The 18,873-nt window shown below is 43.3% G+C and overlaps 1 protein-coding gene and 1 long non-coding RNA gene across 4 annotated transcripts in view; one reads left to right on the top strand and one right to left on the bottom strand.

The window, feature by feature from the left end:
- Positions 1-15,435, top strand: part of LOC147161139 (uncharacterized) — a 30,058-nt gene extending 14,623 nt beyond the window's left edge. For all 3 annotated transcript variants that reach the window (XR_015097350.1, XR_015097351.1, XR_015097349.1), the window contains 6 exons: positions 1,447-1,558; positions 6,726-6,777; positions 6,954-7,144; positions 7,348-7,496; positions 12,000-12,124; positions 14,895-15,435. This is a non-coding gene — a long non-coding RNA (uncharacterized LOC147161139). The remainder of the gene's footprint in view (positions 1-1,446; positions 1,559-6,725; positions 6,778-6,953; positions 7,145-7,347; positions 7,497-11,999; positions 12,125-14,894) is intronic.
- On the bottom strand, positions 1,174-17,458 carry hephl1b (hephaestin-like 1b). Its single transcript, XM_086097844.1, has 20 exons — positions 17,000-17,458; positions 14,825-15,069; positions 11,989-12,201; positions 11,053-11,241; positions 10,723-10,977; positions 8,201-8,369; positions 7,809-7,948; positions 7,589-7,720; positions 7,303-7,508; positions 6,989-7,133; positions 5,588-5,800; positions 4,811-5,027; positions 4,589-4,728; positions 4,153-4,278; positions 3,954-4,060; positions 2,990-3,221; positions 2,716-2,855; positions 2,478-2,631; positions 1,807-1,827; positions 1,174-1,549 (listed from the first exon to the last, which is right to left on the bottom strand). Exons 1-20 carry the CDS (start codon positions 17,164-17,166, stop codon positions 1,473-1,475), a joined length of 3,288 nt encoding a protein of 1,095 aa, XP_085953970.1. The 5' UTR covers positions 17,167-17,458; the 3' UTR covers positions 1,174-1,472.
- Between the last annotated feature and the right edge of the window lie 1,415 nt (positions 17,459-18,873).

Raw genomic sequence — 18,873 nt, 5'->3', positions numbered from 1 at the left:
AGAATTCCTTATATCAAACTAAACTTACACTTAACATAACACAACACATGTTATAATAAATTATTAAGTGGGATTCTCAAACCTATATACTGCCTGGTAAGAAGAAATATCGTAAGCATAAAATGAACAAGCATATTTTGCTTTGATTTGAAATAATTAATTTGTTTAGATTTTAGTTTTTGTCGTGTATGTCTGCTAATATGTGTGTGTTTTTTTTTGTTTTTTTAGCAATGAAACTACTGGCTGCAATTAGCTCCAGCATTGATCTGTGATCAAAATGGAAATGAGTCGCTGAGTAATCAATCACTGATCTGTAATGATGTGTCGTTACAGTGATCAATGTCTGTGATGTCTGAAACCAGTCACGACTGATCATTCACTCACTGATTAATCAGGCTGTGTAAATTTCCATAGTCTGTATTTACCGCAGACAAATAACACAAGAGGAGTGACTTATTTCATTCAGTTTATAAACCAGGTATTTTTATTTTATATATAAAAAAAAAAAACATCCAGCGGAAGCATGTTTATAGTTGAACGCTGTTAGGCATTCTCAAGTTAGTGTTTTTATTTATTTATTGTATCTATCTTCTATTATTCACAAACAAATCCAAGCCAATGAGTCTGTAAATGAGGTACGAGTTCTACTAGTGGGCTCCCTCTAGTCAAAAACAAAATAATCATTGCTGAAATGCAGTTTAGTTGTATTCAACTTTTTTTTTTTTATTCAAAACATTTGTATTTAGTCTTTAACTGTTTGTTTTAAAATATTCATGTAGGTACATATTTTATATACATTGTACCGTTTTTTTTTGTTTGATGATAAAATCATTTATAAAACAAAAATATGGTGCGGTTGAAAATGGAAACAACAAAAAAACACACATTTTGGAGACGCATATGGTTAAGAAATGCTGTCTCTTGGTAATTAAAACATACACACAATATTTTTTTTTATTTCATATAAAACGGTATACGAGTAGGCTTGAAAAATGGTTTCCAACATTTGACTTGCAAACTGACATTGCGTTAGCAACCCATTTGCTGAACGCTGCACTACATCACGTGCTGTCAGCATAACAAGCAGTGCCACCTAGTGGAAGTGTCATGCTATGACATGACCTAAACCCAGTATGCGCAATACTGTGTACCGCAATCACAACTCACTTCAACTTTGACAAAAACATTTTTATTGTACAATTACATTCATATTCAAAATATTTGGTGCAGCAGTGCTTCGCAAACCAACCCAGCCGAGTTTCAGAACATAGTGCAACACGACAACATAGAAAGCTTCCGTATGTATAAAATAGTTCTGCATTTGGTATACACACACACTACAACTTGCACAGTCTCATTCGGACTGGATCGACATTTGCATTAAGCCACAGCGTCAAGTAAACAAATACTCAAGTGTGATTTTGCCCCCCCCTTCCCCCCCCCCAGTGTATTTCGACGGTTCCCGGAGTCTGTCAGTGCATCCCAGCGACTGTCACAAGTCCAAATGTGAGGGAGAGAAATAACTGCCAGGCACCTTCAGGAGTCGGAGCTGCAGAAGGTGAGACACATTACAGCAAGACACAAATGGTTATCGACCTGACAGGCTGACAGAGTATTGCGAAACAGTGATGTAGATAAATACACAGGCTTGCTCAAGGGCACAACTTAAAGCCCTCACAATTGCTTACTTTTGTGCTCAAGGGCCAAATTGATGGGCCAGGGGACCTTTTTCCTAACTTTATTTAACATTTTAATGCCACTGGGCTTATTAAAATGTGAGTTTTAAAATGGATTGTAACATCTTACCATGTGACTTGATCTCTGATTCTGAAAAAGAGCAAATGTGAAATATTGAAATCTAGTTCTTTATGGTATGTTTCATGCAGACGACGTGTGTAAGACGGATAGATACACACTCTAAAAACAGTTGGGTGAAAAATAACCAACAATCGACAGAACCTCTACTTGGGTCAATTTGACCCAACTTTGGGTAAAAAAAAAAAGAAAAGGGGGGGGTTATATTGTATAAAACAACCCAGAAAGTTGGGTCAGTTTGACCCATTTTTGGGTCAAAAATTTGATAATTTTCTATAAAACAACCCAGAAAGTTGGGTTAGATCCTCTACTTGGGTCAAAAATTAGGTCATTTTTTGTAAAAAAAGAAAAAAAAACATTATGGGTCATTATATACAAAATGACCCAAATAAATTTTTACCCAACATTGGGTCAGATCTTTTACTTTTAGATCAATTTGACTCAACTATGGGTAATTTTTATACTGTCATTTTGTATATAGCGACCCATAATATTGGGTCAGATACTCTACTTGGCTTAATTTGACCCAACTAACTGTGGGTCACAAATTGGGTAATTTTGTATAAAACAACCCAGAAAGTTGGGTCAAATTGACCCAAGCCCATTTTTGACCCAGGTTAATTTTGACCCAACTGTTTTTAGAGTGCACGTTACTAACTTACTATTAATGGTGAAGGTGGTCTCCATGCCTGCGTGGATATGATCCGTCACGTGACAATGCAACAGCCACGTGCCCGGGTTTCCGGCCACCATCTCCACCGTTTGAAAAGTCCCGGGAAAGAGGTCAAAGACGTCCGCGCGGTGCACGCGGTCAGTCTGACGCAAACGATGAACATTAGCAAACCAAAGCCGGTTCATGCGGTGCATTGTTGTGCGTGCGTGCGTGCGCGAAGCTCTCACCTTGTAGGTAAACGTCTCAGCATGGAAGTGCACAGTGTGCATGTCCACTTCGTTGCCCATGCCCAGTAAATACCAATCAACCTTTTGTCCCTGGGTCATCACCAGCCCGTGGAGGTTGCCATACAGTTTGCCATTAATCCCTACAATACACACATTTATCCCGATGAGCGATTGACACGTCTCCCTCCCAATTCTGAGATTGGAGATTTGAACCCGAGTGAGTCCTGTGCTCTAAAAGTTTGAATCTTTGACTGATCGCCCTCCCCGGTCCTACCGTGCATCTTGTTGCTCTCCTCAAATTCCTCGTCCGGTGCGAAGGTGTCAGGGTCCTCCCCGAGGTATGTTCTGATGTTCTCTTTCAAATAGTGAGACTGGTTTTCATCGTGCACCATGAAAAACAGGGCAAACTCCGTCTCTATGTCGCGCCTGTGTCGGTCGGGACCGTCGCCCCTCAGAGTCCCGGGCCTGCAGACCAGCAGCGGGCCCAGAAGACCGCTGTATACGTCCTGTACATGCACACATGTTTCATTGTTTAACGTTCCTTCAACGTGTCTTGTGTGTTGTACTTAAGTTTCACGTATTGGCATTCCATTTACAGAAATTGGAAACATCCAAGCTCCAGCCATCTTAACTCATTGGCTCCCAAAAACGTATAAACACGTTCTATTTTAAATATCGCCATGGTGCTAAACACGTATTATGTACGTTTTAAAAAAAAATGTTTTTATGCTAGAGCATACAGAAAGCTTTTAGGCAGCCTCTGACCTAAATAGGTGGTTTAAAGCAATGGTAGTTATTACAAAAAACGGCCAGCAGGTGGCAGCAGAGTATGAGAGATCAACCAGGGCCATGTTGCAACAAGCTCTTTCCCCCAATGTTTTCAACAGAATTACTTTTTTTAGGGAAGACTCTCTCCATAATTGAAGTCTTTGGGAACGTGTGTCCGTTCATGCTGAAAATTATTTGTCAGGTCAAAGGGCACCGATGCTGGCTCGCAATCTCTGTTCTAGTTAATTCCAAAGGTCTTTGAGTTGAGGTTCCAGGGAAATTAAGGGGTCGAGTCGAACCCCAGATTGATGAATCGAATGATCAAGAGCTGCCTTCTAACTTTTTTTTTTTGCCCGTATGCCCCATTTTGACTTTCGCGTGACAGCGTAGTTGATAATTAACGCGTTCTTATGACACATTGTAAACCGTGTGCTTGCACGTGACTTTCACCGTATGGAGACAACGTGTACCTTGACGAAGTCAACGTCAGAGTAGTAGACGTAGGAAATGCAGTTCGGGTCTGTGTCCCCTGGTCCGGAGCTTTCAGGTACATTCCACAACACCACTGTCAGGAAGCCTGATAACAGAACGTTGATAACGTTAAGTGAGCCGTCACAAGCCAAATATATTCTGTCGTCGTCACCCCCCCCCCCCCCCCCGCATTCTTACCCGGCTCCACAGCAAGAGAAGGGCCAGTGGCTTTAACTCCATGTGCAGCAATGCTAAATGGATGGCTGGCTTTGTTTTTCAACATGACGACAATCTGTTCTCCCACCTCAGATTTGATTATTGGACCTACGAGGCAAAAAAAAAAAAAAAAGCTAATATTCTAGCCTTGCATATGAAAACAGCATAAAACAGGTCATAGTGTAAAAAAAAGACTTGAGCTGTGGCGGGCTTTAGCTTCGGGTACTTCTGGGGACTCCAGACAGAACGCGGCTAAAATAGAACATTTGGCAAGACGAGTGCCAGAGATGAAAAAGGTAGAATCAAAATAAGTGCAACTTGTACAGGATTCACATTTGACATCGAAGTCAGTGAAGCGGCTTATTGCATTCCATTTGAAGCGAGTTGTGTGTTTTGGACTCTTTAAAAAAAATCTTACCCAAAATTCCCAAGTGTTCTTGATTGGCATCCCTTTTCTTCTCAACTGTGAAGGTTTCGTCCGTGTATTCTCTGTACACGACCTTCCGGTAGCGTGAGCCAATTCGACTTTTTCCTCTCCCCACAAATATATTGCCTGGACTTTAAAAAGAAACCATTTTGTTTTTCTCCTACTAACCGCCAGTGTTAATTAAGTTCCATCCTAAACCCCAGACTGGCTTACCTGTCCTCGGATGTGCTGTGGTGCTTCTCCAGCTCCCACCCTCGGCCGGGCGAGTAGTCCCACTCCATTTCTTCAGCGGCGATGAAATACTGGACGCTTCTGGTCGGCGCCGTCCGTGCGCTCTTCACTTTGCGCCCTGGGCAGGAGGTCACCCTGTACTGCTGCCTCATGCCGCCCGAGTAGTGGTCCGTGACCCTGCAGCTGACTTCGTACGTGTCTGTTGGAGAAGTAAAGGAAACGCGCTTGGTTTTGGGGAAGCTTTGATTTTATGCTTCGGACTTTATGGAAACAGTTTAGGGAAGGCCATTTTCTTTTTTTTCAAATTTTTTTTTTTTTTTTTAAGAAAAGGCCATTTTCTATTTCGGCATGACTTGTGTGACTTTTTTTTTTTTTTTTTTTTTTTTAATAGCTAAAATGTGTAGTTTCTGACAAATACAAATCAATCATTTTTATACAGGCTTTGGTTGCAGTAGCTGGTGAATAATGTGACTTTTTCTTGACCTGTCCCCGTTAGCATTCCTTCCCATCTGCATAAGGATGAAATACTTCACATATTTCTATTGCAGGAAATGAAAGAATGTTGCGGTTTCCCAGATAAGGACGAGGACATCTCATACCGTCTCCGGAAAGCTGCATATACATACAGTATATCTAAACAAGATTGTAAACGACTTATCTGCTTGTCAAAATGCACTCGGGACGAATGGGTGACCCCCCCCCCTCCCCCCGTTCATTCAGAAAACAGGATGTGATGTCATACACGTTGAAGAGACTGACCGGGAATGCGCGGCTGCATCTCCACAGTAGTTGTGGTGTGAGGGAAGAGGTTGAGGGTGTCCCTCGTGGTGCCCTGCTTCTTGAAGGTGTTCCCCTGGAAATAAACGCCGTGGATGTCCACCTCGGTGCCCAGACCGAAGGCGTACCACATGACTTTGTCTCCGGCGCACATGTCAAGCCCAGGGAGGTTCCCGTACATGAGGCCATTTACGGCTGTTGAAATGCAGGAAAACGCAAAAAAAGACAGCATGAACCGAAAGCAAAAAACTCGATGCGAGACCACTGCGCTTTATTTACACGGGTCCCGCCCCAACGCTGTGCAGTGTTTCCCGATAAAGTGGATATAAAAATCGACTAATCAAACGTATTTTTGTGATTAAAAAAAAAAACAAATGAGTCCAAGACAATTTCAAAACTTTATGTGACATTATTGAGACCTAAAATCTGTGCAACTCAATGGGAAAAAAATGAAGTCTTTTAGAGAGGGTAAGTAAAAGTAAAAAACGAAGATGTAGTTGCACAATTGTGCACACCCTCTTATAACTGTGGATGTGTTAAAGGGGAAGTCAACCCCAAATTTTTTTTAGACAAAATATGTTCCATGCAGCCCAACTAGTCTAAATACGGTATTCCGATTAATATCGTGTTCGTGGAATGCGAGCTCAGCAGCAAAATCCAGCCATTTTTAATCGATATCAGAAGGCCGCCATTTTGCCACTTGCGGTCGACTGACAATGACATCACAGTTGCGCAGGGCTAAGGCAATGGCCAATCACAGCTCACCTGTTTTCTGATGCTGAGCTGTGATTGGCCGTTGCCTTAGCCCTGCGCAACTGTGATGTCATCGTCAGTCGACCGCAAGTGGCAAAATGGCCGCCCCCTGAGATGGCTAAAAACGGCTGCATTTTGCTGCACAACTCATATTCCACAAATGTAATTATTCATCAGAATGTCATGTTTAGGACTAGTGAGGTCACATATAACATATTATTGTGAAGAAATGTTTAAGATGAACTTCCCCTTTAATCATATTCAAACTCATTTTAAATGGGAGTCAGCCATTTTAAGTGCCTGTGATTAAATCCAAACAAAGTTAATTTGTTGTTGTAGGCCTTTCCTGACATTTCATCCCAAACAGGATCTGCATCGAGCTTCCACGGCATCAGAGGGATCTCATTGTTCAAAAGAAGGTTCGTTTGTGCTAGTGTGTAATTTAGCCTACCATGCTAGCGCTTGATGAGGATCTTGTGAAGGTGCCTTGTTTGTGTTAAATACTTTAACTCCTGTATACAGTCATTTACTGCATGTAACACGGGTTCATTATCGTGCATTGGTGTCGATACTTCATGATCTTCTCCATTTGAAGGCCTTTGCCACCATCTTGCGACACGAGCTGCTCACCGTGCATCTTGTTGCTCTCCTGGAAGTCTTCATCGTCTACATTTGTCTCGTTGGTGCCAAACGAGTCGATGTTCTCCTTCAAATACCAGCTCAGGTTCTCGTCCATGACGGAAAACAGAAGGAAGAACTCTTTGTCCGCACCCTTCTGTCGATCATGTGAGTAGAGGTCAAAAACACGAAGACGATTGAGAACCCAATACAAGATTGAGTTGCTATCAAATAACGTATGCTAACTTTTCGGTATCTTGCAGTCGGTGCAATTTCGCCCCCATTTCAAACAACAAATGTCATTTTTTTTTTCACGGCAAAGTAACCTGAGTTCCGTTCTCCCCCAACGCTCCTCTGGTGCACACCAGCAGGGGTCCCACTAATCCTGAGTTGGTGTCCTCAACGGGCGCTGTTGCCGAGTAGTACAAATAAGGGATGCAGGGAGAGTCGGAGGACGACGGCCCTTCCAGCACCTGCCAGGCGTAGGTGAACGTCTCTCCGGGAGCGACGCGGGCGCCAGGTTTGTCAACGCCTTTTTTTGCACAGAAACAACTGCAGCCGTTACGCCCGGCGTCCGCAGTCGGGTTTATAAAAAAAAATAATAATTCTCACCGTCGTCATAGCCGCTTCCTTGAAAGCGTTTTTCATAGTGCAGGCCATGAGGGTGAATGCTGTAGCTTCTGTCAGCCCGATTCAAGAAGGTCACTTTGAGGGTGTCTCCTTCCTCTGCCCTCAAGATCGGACCTTGAGGCACCATTGGAAGATAAAACGGGAGGAGGCGTTTTAGTGGGGATTCAAATTTTTTAGCCTGCGAGGAACTGATAAACCTCACCGAAGATTCCCAAGTGGAGAGAATCGGAACTTTGCGATTTTTCCCTGCTGAAGGTATCGTCTGTGTACTCTTTGTACATCACCTTATTGTAGGTTCCGCCGATCCGACCACCATCTTTACCAAAAAATGTCTCTGATGGACTGGGGGGGAAAAAAACATGTGCGCAAATTAGGCAGGATAAGATGAATGATAGATCATCTATAGCTATGAAACTAAAAATACTTATTTGGACGTCACTGCAAATGCAATTTTCCAAAATAGAATAATATTAGTTTATATTAAAAGCAAAAGATAACAACCTGAAAGTAAAGTGATGTATTTGACAATTACAGTATTTTAGTCAGTGTCCTAAAAAGGGTGAGTAGACTTTCCTCTTGAGGACTCATTCATACCTGTCGGCATCAGTGAGGGAAACATTTCGGACCCGATCTGTTCCCAAGGGAGCGTAGCTCCACAGCGTTTTCTCCGCTGCCACGTAGTAATTCCTGACAATGCCACTCATCTGCGTGGAGCTGGTCTCGTTGCTGCAGGACTTCACGTGGTAAAAGGCCTGCATCCCAGCTGGAATCGGAGAGACGCGTTTGACACACGCTTGGGGGATGTCTTGGAGACGCAATACTGAGCTGATACACTTTGATCTCTTAACAGTATTAAAAACAAAGTGTATTAACTCTTTGACTGCCAGACGTTTTCAGAAAAGGGATGCCGCCAGTGCCAGCCGATTTAAGCATTTTGACTGATTTTCAAGGTCCACAGAAAATGTTCTGTTTGGACTATGGAAACACACGTACTACCAAATGAAAGATTGGACTTTCATCTTTCATCAGAAAAAAAGAGTTTGTTTCTACCTTATTCCGTTCTTTAGTAATCAACAATAGAAAATGGTTAGTTTGACCCAATTTCGCCCGTGTTGGACCAAAATACGGAGAAATCAAGCTTTTAGTGAAACGATATTATTTCATGCATTCTAGTGAATTTGACACTTCTTTTTGTCCATGAATGATGCCACAAACACCTAAATAGTGCTTTACTTCTATAAAACACTACCACCAAGAATGAAAAAGTGTTTTTTGATAGCAAAATACGTTTATTTACATTCAACAGTGTAACAATTTGACAACAATTTGGCAAACTTATTTACAAATGTGTGCAACTGTGGTGCTATTTACAAATATGTGGATGTTTCAACGACAGTTTTTCTTTTTGTAACACTCTCCTGCGTGCAAGGAGACGCAACAGCATTTGCACAAGATTGCCTCTTCGCGTGCTCCACTTTCTTGCAGGCCGTTTTTTCCGGGGAATAGCAAGTATATACTGCAGTGTGTGTCAAGTCTAATATCAGGATCATGCTACGGTTACGTTACGGTGGTGTTACGTCTCGCTTCCCCGTGTCCTTCAGTTGCTATACCGGGTGGTAGGAGATCCATTTTATCCACTCCATTCATGGTGGCATCGTAGTCCAGAAACAGTGTCTTCTCCGTGATCAGACTGTACCCGCTCCTCCGATGAATATGCATTGGACTCGGGGTACTCTTCATTGTCCGATCGAATGTCCGCTTGTGCAGCTCCGCGTTTTCCGGCCTTAGCAGCGCTAGCCGCGCTAGCCGCGCTTTGCCGATGAGGCTTACTACTTGTTCATAACAGTCACGCCAAAGCTTCCAACTTTGGCGTAGAGCTCGTTGTCATCTTCATCATCATCATCAATCTGCATTGGTCGATGCCAACTCTCCATCGCCCGATCGAATGTCCGATTGTGTAGAAGTACCCGGCCGGCTATTGTGCGCGTTTTCCGGCCTTAGCAGCGCTAGCCGCGCTAGCCGCGCTTAGCCGTGAGGCTTACTACGTGTTCATAACGCCAAAGCTTCCAACTTTGGCGTAGAGCTCGTTGTCATCATCATCGTTGACATCAATGCGCTTTTTAGTATTGATTGATGCTTTCCGTCTTTGAAAAAAATGCTCAAGCTGAGCTGCTTGTAACCGGTTGCTTGGTCAAGCCATTGTGGCTTGGATCAGCCATTGTCTCCTCAACACTCTAGCTCCGCCTCACGTCTTCTACTGACGCCCACGGTGGGCGGCCCATCCAACCTTGTGCAAAGAGAGTCATCGCTGCCCTCTAGGGGCCAAAACGAGTCTTTGACTAATCAGATCAGCCTGATTCTTTCAGCACAGCTGCCCAAGGCTTTCCTGCACCCGTTTTTGAAAAAAAAAAAAAAAAACATAGGGGACGTCTTTTAACGTCCTCGGCGCCCTTCCCTAGGTTTATGCTAAACGTTTTATAACGTTTATGGCAGTCAAAGAGTTAACTTTTGTTAAAGTGGAAGTCAACATTTCTTGACAATAATATGTTATATGTGACTTCACTAGTCTAAACATGACATTCTGATTAATATTCGTTTGTGGAATATGAGTAATGAAGCAAAATCCAGCCATTTGTATCCATCTCAGGGGGGGGCGGCCATTTTGCCACTTGCTGTCAACTTGCTGTCAGGGCTCAGGTAACGACCAATCACAGCTCCGCTGTTTTCTGAAGCTGAGCTGTGATTGTTTTTTTTTACCCGAGACCGGAGCAAACATGGATGCCATCTTCAGTTGACGGCGTGTGACAAAATGGCCGCCTTCTGATAGTGATCAAAACAGCTGCATTCCACCAACACAATATCAACCAGAATACCATATTTAGACTAGTGGGGTCCGCATAGAACATGGCGGGTCGACTGCCCCTTTAAATGTCGTGAATACATTAAAATTAAGCTATGGGGGAATCTGTTATAATACAAAGAAATGGTATTTCCTTAATTTTAGTATATTTATAAAGACCTCAATCACGCGAACAGCCACAAGATGCTGTGCAAGTGTCTCATGTTTACAGTACAGGGCCAGCTGGGGAAGTGGGGTTAAAGGTCAAGCGTCCTACCCTGCAGGTGGTCATTGACTTGGCAGGCCAGCAGCCACTTGCCGCCGGCTGTCGGGACCATCTCGGCTGTAACGAAAGTGGCCGGGAAAAGGCTGAGCACGTCAGTTCGGTGGCCGCGGTCCAGTAAGGTATTCCCGTGGAAAAAGGCGGAGTGAATATCCACCTCGTTGCCCATGCCAAACAAATGCCAAGACACCGCGCGGTGCTGGCATAGCTCAATTCCGGGCAGGTTGCCAAACATGTACCCATTAATGGCTGTTGCACAAGGGGACGAGGAGAGGTTAGAAGGAAAGGAGAACGTGTTGCTTTAGGCGAAGACAACGGATTTACCGTGCATCAGGTTTGACTCCAGAAAGTCCTCGTCCTCACGCTCAACCCCGGCCGGATCGACGCATCTCTGAATGTTGTCCTCGAGGTACCAACTCAGGTTCTCGTCCACTACGTTAAACATCAGGAAGACGTCCTGGGCCACGTCGTTGCGAGCGACGCCCCCTTCTTCGCTGCTCTCCTTCAGGATTCCTGATGAGTGAAAGATAAGATATTTATGAAAAACAACCCGCCTGCCAAAACGCCACATTTCCCTGCTGGGCAGAGTTCATCGTGTGTTTTATGGAAGCAGCAAAATCCACCTGTCTTCTCAGAGGGTGGCCATTTTTTTTCACTTGCTGTCCACTAGCTCAGCTTGCGAATGTCACATGGACCAAACTAAAAAAAAAAATGGATGAGCCGTGATTGGTTGTTAACCTGAGCAACAGTGATGTCATTTTAAGTCGACGGCAAGTGGCAAAATGGCCGCCCCCTACGATGGAAAGAAAATAGAAAAACAATAGTACCCGTAGAAAACCGTGAACAACATTCAAACTCCGCACAGGAAGGTCTGAGCTGACATTTGAACCCCATACCTCAGAGCTGCTAACGCTACCCTACCGTATTGGTTGTTGTAGTGTTTTTTTTTTTTAATTATATTACTTGTTTTGGGTAGATGTCCATGTGTGTACGTTCGTTCAAAAACAATCAGGCTCGCATCGACAGGGTCGATCTGATCTGTCCGTTTGCAGTCAGCTGGTTTCCAGCGCACTTATAGTAGCTTGATAAGGAAAAGACGGGTGGATAAACAAAACCAAACGCCCACGCAATTTCACTTTTAACAACCCAGCATCAATTTAATGTGGCGCTGGAAACTCTGCTCTCTCTTGATATAAAAAAAAAAAAAGCCCAGTTAGATGCAATCGGTTGGTCATATCATGTTAGCGCATGCCTCCATACCTTTCTTGCAGGTAAGCAGAGCCCCTATAAGCCCAGAGGCGATATCCCGGGGGGCCTCCAAGTGAGAGTGGTATACCCAGGTCAAGCAGTTGGCGTCGTCATCGGTCGGGGCAAAGTCGGGCCTGACCTCCCAGCGGTACGTGTAGCTTCCCCCTGGTGGGACGGAATCATCCTGCTTGAGGTGACCAGATGTGCCGTCTGGGTAAAGTGCTCCTGGGATGTCAAAAATAATAATAATAATTTAAAATTGACTGCTCATATTATGTGGTAATACTCAAGTACAACTACTTTGTTACTGTACTCGAGTAGTTTTTTCAGTACTTTCCTGAGTATTTATTTTTTTAGACTACTTTTTACTCTCATCCGTTACATTTTAACATGAGTATCTGTACTTTTTACTCGGTACATTTTCAAAACAAGGATGCTACTTTTGGTGGCGGCACGGTGGCTGACTGGTTAGCACGTCCGCCTCCCAGTGCAAAGGTTGTGAGATCAAGTCCGGGCTTCGGCCTTCCTGGGTGGAGTTTGCATGTTCTCCCCCGTGCTTGCGTGGCTTTTCTCCGGGTACTCCGGTTTCCTCCCACATTCCAAAAACATGCATGGCAGGTGAATTGGACACTCCAAATTGTCCGTAGGTGCGATTGTGAGTATGGTTGTTCGTCTCTGTGTGCCCTGCGGTTGGCTGGCAACCAGTTCGGGGGGGTGTCCCCCGCCTACTGCCCGAAGCCAGCTGGGATAGGCTCCAGCAACCCCCGCGACCCTTGTGAGGACAAGCGGTACAGAAAATGGATGGATGGATGGATGGATGCTACTTTTGTTTTTAAATCCATGAAAACGATACCTGGAAATACTTGACCTGGATGAAAAAAGCAGCCGTCAATGTCTCCTGGCTCCGCCGCTCAAATAAAGCGTCCCCTTACATCCCAGCCTGTAATTGGCTCGACGTCAAGCTATGACATGACGCGCAATCGGCTCGAACGGGACACATCCAGTGAAAATACTTTTTTACTTTTGCTCGTCAAGTCCATTTCAGAGCCTTTACTTTTACTTGAGTAGTTATTTGGGTGAGTAATTTTACTTCTACCAATAGTTGTTTTTGCATTTGCACTAAATTTGACTCAAGTCGAGAATGCCGGTTCTTTTCCCATCTCTGTGTGGGCTTCAACGACAACGACAACAATGACCATTTCCTTTGTTGAAATGATTACGGCTTGTGATATGTCAGCAACTACATATTATTGAGGTTTTGCCACAGCTTGCTTATTAACACGTGACAGTGTTTTGCTCAATTTGCTGATTTTATCAGTATTTTCCTAAAAGCGGCAGGCAAGCGACCCGACCTTCCTAAAACCTCAAGCCCTTCCCCCCTTTTATCAAGGACATATTGTAACAATGAAAAAAGCTACAACTTTAGGTGTGCCTTGTCAAGAAGACAAAGCAGGAAAAAGCGTTTGTACTGTTATTTGTCGTCTTCTTCTTTTCTGGCTATGTACATTTCTACTTTTTGGTTTCACTTCCCAAAAGGAATCCCAAAATGCAGTGTTCCCGCTCTCTCCTGAAGTGGGGGAAGGGGACCTGTTGCATAACAAAGGGTTCAACGATACTAGAGCATTATTGTCCTATAGACATCAAGTTATGGATCGCTATACGTTTTTTTATGTGCCTCTGTAAATTTAGATTTGTGGCATTAAAAGGAGAAGGATTGCGCAATTGTTCGCAATTTAAAACGGTTGTCTCACGGCATTGAACTGGACTGCCTTTTGTCTTAAGGATGTTTCGTCTCTTATCCCAGACCGGCTTCCATCAGTTCATGCAAGGCTTGGTTAGGAGTCGATGGCCGGCCTGCGGTGCCCCGTCCTGCTGCGTTGGGCCGGGGGCGCGGGCCGTGTTGGGGCGGGGGGCGCTCCTGCTCCTGGGTTTGCTCTCCGGCCGGTGGCCCTGGCGGGGCCCGGGGGTCGTCCTTTGGCGCTGCCGCGGCCTGGGGGGCCCTGAGGTGTTGCGCTTGCTCTGTTCCGGCGGGGGTCGACGGCTCCCCTCTTTGGTGGAGATTTTCACGCATGCCAGATCCACCACACCAGCATCTACCGAAACTCAGACACAATCTGTTTCCTCCTCAGGTTATTGAATCGGTGGAGGCTGCCTGGTGTCTGCGGATCTCACGCGGCTTCGTCTGTCCTTCCTTCCTTTTCTCGGTCTCTCCTTTGGTCTCTTGAGGCCTCCCTGATTTTATGTTTTTTGGATTTGTTGGGGTCTGGATGTTTCTTGGGCTGGGGAGGAGTTCTGGTGGGGGGTGTCTGGTCGGTGCTGGATTTCACCTTCCTTGGTTTTCTTCGGTCCTTCCTCGGGTCTCCTGGTGTTCGGTTTAGGTGAACGGTATGAGATTTTTTCTAATAGGTTTTCTGGTGAGCTAACAAATACACGCACACACACACGCACGCACGCACATACTCACCCACACACAAAAAACAAACAAAAAAAAAAAAAAAAAAAAAAAAAGAGCAATGATGATGACATTTCCGAATGAACAATACTGAGCTCTTAGAAAAAAGGAAAAAAAAAAAAAAAAAAAGGGAGTTGATGTGAAAAACCCAACTATTTATGCGACAAGTCGGAGGCACGCGCCGCCACCTCAAATGGTATCATTCTTTTGCAATGCAAAATGACCATCGATTAAAGTGAGAATTCTGACTTTAGAGTCAAAATTCCGAGATTAAAGGCAGAGTTATGACTTTCTGAGAATAAAGTGAGAATCCTGCCCCAAATTTTTTTTCTCTTCACTGGCCCTGATCCTCTTCCGTATCGCATTTTTAAAAAAAATCACTCAATTAAAATTTACCTTCCATGTTCTTCTCGTAGAAAACTCCATGGGGATGCATGGAGTAGTTCCTGGATGCCATGTTTTTCAGGTGGACCACGATGACGTCGTCGATCTCCGCCCGCAGTACGGGTCCCAGGAAGCCCAACCAGGTGGGCCGCGGCGCTTGCTGGCTGTACGTGGCATCGGTGTACTCTCGGAACACGGCCTTCTTATAAACGCTGCCGATACGCTGGGGTCCTCGCTGCAGAAAGATGGCCGCGTGTCTGAAACGCATCGCGTCAGAAGTGAGATTTCGAGGACACGAGTTGAATTTTCTGAAATTGAAAACCGCTGCACCGAAAATAGAGAGAAGAAGAAGATGGCGGCAGCGTAATTCAAAATCCGCTGGAGTCTGCAACACATTCCTTTATGAAGTAGGTTTACTGCGTTGCCCTTTTGAATGGTCCAAATTAAACAAAAAGAACTGACGCTTTAAGATGTTTGTCCTACACACGATTGAATTCAAACAGAACAAAGGCTGTGATTTATCTTTATTCATTGGCGATCACTGAAAAAAAGACTCTTAAGAAATGAGTCGCGGGTCAAAAGTCGCTGTAATGCCACACAACGAATTGAAAGAACTGTATGTCGCTGACAAACAACTTGATTCACTAAAAGGACAAAGAACTTTTCACCCAAAAAGTTGAAACAAGAAAGCCAAAACGTGTCCAAAGTTCAAGACAGTTTATGCGAAAATGCTTCGTATGACACCGGCCCAAAAATGGAAACCAGCGTGATTGCTGGTTTCTGTTCTGGGAAGAAAAAAAAAACAGTTTGGCTGATTCAGCAGTAAGTCCAGTATTACGCAATCATGCTCCTTTGGTATGTTTAGGAATTTAAAGGATGTTGTGACAGTCCTCCTAATTCATCCCTGTTAGTTATGTTACATGGTGGACTTTTAATCATATTGTGACTAAGGTGGTTCAAACTGTGCAAATTTAATCTGGATTAGAATTTTTTTTAAACATTTACAGCAAATTCAAATTGGTCAAAGACCTGGAAGGATTTGTGACCGTTTTCTGTATTGCAGTACTTCATTTTACAAAACAAACCTAAAAAAAAAGGAGATGCACAAGATAAATTTTAACATTTTCAAGCACCCAAAAAGGCTACAGGAATGTTCCCAGTCTGTAAAGTATCAAGAATACAAAAGATGTACCTTAAGAGACCACTCTTGTCAAAAACGCCATTTTAAACCCATAATTCCAATTCAATTTGATTTATGCAGCACTTTTAAAACATCCTACAAAGCAGTGAGGTTAAAACACAACAATAATTATGATGGAGAAATGTAAAAGGAAAAACTAATAAATGCCATACAATAAAAAAAAAAAAAACTTTGTTAAAAGCCAAAGAGAAACTCTTCCGCAATTTGGGGTCAGCAAGTGAAAAGTCCCGACTGGTTTGACCACTTTGTCTTTGGAACAACTAAGAGGCTAATCCGCTGACCTGCGGGAACATACAGGGGTGAATTTGAAGCAAAGTCGGACGGGGGTGCAGTGGATGCATTTAAAAAAAGAATTTTTAAAATCAATATCAAACAATTTAGACATCATTATAATGCCAACTGGTCCTCACTTTTGCGGGAGCTGAATGGCATTATGTTGCCTCAAGATTCAAAGTCCCTATGATGATTTTTAGACGATAACTAAAAAAATGTTCATTTTAAAGATGTGAGAATTCTGCCCCGAAAATATGAATATGTGTGCGCAGGTTCAGAAAGTAAAAAGCCTGCCACACATTGGCTCGAGGAGGCACATGGGTTTCTACTCAACTGGCAGGTAAACAAGCAGCATCTCCACCTGTTGAGTGGAAAGCACCTGTGGCTAAAACCCAGCTGTTTTCAGACTGTTTTTACATTCTGGACCTGGATTCACATACCTTGACTTTTTTAGTCAATACAAAAAAAAGGGACAGGCAAGTAGTATCCCACAAAGTCCACGTTTTATGAGAGGTGCGTGATTACTGCATGTCAACGATAGTCGCAAAAAGAGGTCAAACGTTCAATCTTTGACCTCTTTTGCGTGTTATATCGCGTTCCTTCGAGTCACTGCTGCCCCTCAATGTGCATCCTTCAGTTCCTGAAAAAAAAACCAAACTTCTGTTTACTCTTTTTTGACTGCGTGAAAAAAACGAAACCCACGATGCACTCACTCATCGTTTGCGACGTCCACGTTGTTCAGCAGGTTTTTTCCACTTGGCGCGTAGTCCCACAAGTCCTCGACGGCCGCCACATAATAGACCCTTTCTCGGCCCCGCGTCCCCTCCGCTGCCAGGCAGAAGATAAACAACAAACAACCGGATAATGCCGTTCGCTCCATGGTCGCGCGGGACTCGAGGGAGGTTCACCCGAAAAAGAAAGTAAAAAAAATCCACGGACCGCTTCGGTGAGGAAGCGCGCGAAGTGAACGCAGCGGGTCAGAGGACTTGAGAGTGGGTGCGAATGAAAAACAGGCAGTCTATTGAGGCAGGAAAGCAGCGACCGCCTCCGAGGAATGAAGCTTATAAAATCAAAAAAAAAAAAAAAATCAAAAATACACGCAATCCTCTCGCGATAATTATGACAGGTTTGTCATAATTGTGATGTCCTTCTGGGAAATTAAAGTAATGGTCGCAATTATGTGAAAGTGCAAAGTCACGACAAACGGGAATTTGGGAAGTGGCTGTCAAATTTGTGCACGAGGGAGGACATGAGCTCCTTTTCCTCATTATGTTGCATGTGCTTAAAAAAAATATCAAAGTAAAATGGGGCATTTATTTCTGGAGTTCAGCTAAAAAAAGTGAAACGAATTTCTGTGTAAAATCATTTTGATTCATTTATATTTTCTTGACGTTGATTTTTTTGCTAGCTGTAAGCTACAATCATTAAAATTATATATTTCTATGGTGGAATTGAATTTATATATGACTTTTACTTTCATTTATTGGAATTCGCCCGTATATAAGATATATACAAACAATTGCAAACCACAACGCTGGCATTGTCGGTTTAAGCTAAACAATATGTATTGCACACAAATGTTATTATCATGCATGTGAACCATCACTGGTGGGTTTACAGTACAGTACATCAATAACCAATGGCAAAACCATCTCATCTGAACATGAGATAGTGACATCTACTGACCATATGTACGCATTACATATGTAGAAATTCTGTGTACTGTTAATGAGATCCCGGTAGTGATTCAGTACTGTGGATAATTGATAATTGTCCTGTGCTCGGAGTTGGAGCTCACTAGAGGCTTAACCTCCTGAGATCTTAGGTTAGAGTTCTTAGAACCCCTTTTTCCCTGTTGTTGTTGCAGACCTGGGTAAGTACTGGGGTCCAATTTTCAGCATACATTACAAATGTTAAAGTGAAGTAACGTTTTTATCCTATCTTATATATTGTTAGAGATTTCTTATTAATCCATCTATTAAACATATTTTTGATTCCGGGGTGGGGGTGGGATTATTGTCATCCTAAAATTCAGGGTTATATGCAGTTAAAGGTTTGTTTGTAATATCACCGGTGCTTTAATTGATAGTTAGGCATATTCTTCATAAACCCAATCTTGTATACCGTATTGTGATGGGCTGAAACAAAACAGATTAAAAAAAATCCCTTGCAAACTCTATTAATTTGACTGATTAATATATAACATTTTATTTTTATGATTCTTCTTCTTTCTTTTTCTAATAGTGATATTTCACAAATATCACCTTACATGAACAATGTAAAAATAAATAATGAAAAAATAAAAATATAAAATACCGTTCAAGTCAAAATGGCGGTCAACTCGGTGAAAAGAAGCTCTCTGCTCATTGAAAAGCATTGGACTTCGGATCATTGTCATTTGATTTGTGAGGATTCTTTTAATTTCAAAATGCGATGAAATGTCTTTACACTAGCATAACAATCTGTCTGGTTTGTATGCTAGTCACAGCAGGCAAACGCGATACAATACGCCCTTTTGTTTTCACCGAAGCGTTCGCATTGCTGTGTCTTGACACAAGCGGATCCGCGCAACGTGAGCGCGCACGGC

Source organism: Leptonotus elevatus, chromosome 16 (assembly GCF_054856555.1).
Source record: "Leptonotus elevatus isolate MCC_2025b chromosome 16, RoL_Lele_1.0, whole genome shotgun sequence".
In the NCBI taxonomy this organism is placed as follows: domain Eukaryota; kingdom Metazoa; phylum Chordata; class Actinopteri; order Syngnathiformes; family Syngnathidae; genus Leptonotus; species Leptonotus elevatus.
This window is presented reverse-complemented; position numbering and strand designations above follow the sequence as displayed.

Excerpts from the sequence above, each read along its gene's own strand:
- hephl1b (XM_086097844.1), bottom strand. The coding sequence starts at position 17,166 with ATGGAGCGAACGGCATTATCCGGTTGTTTGTTGTTTATCTTCTGCCTG. Across the intron at positions 7,949-8,200 it reads TCCCTCACTGATGCCGACAG|TCCATCAGAGACATTTTTTG; the intron begins GTATGAATGAGT and ends TTTCCCCCCCAG. Across the intron at positions 2,632-2,715 it reads CTGAGACGTTTACCTACAAG|ACTGACCGCGTGCACCGCGC; the intron begins GTGAGAGCTTCG and ends CGTTTGCGTCAG.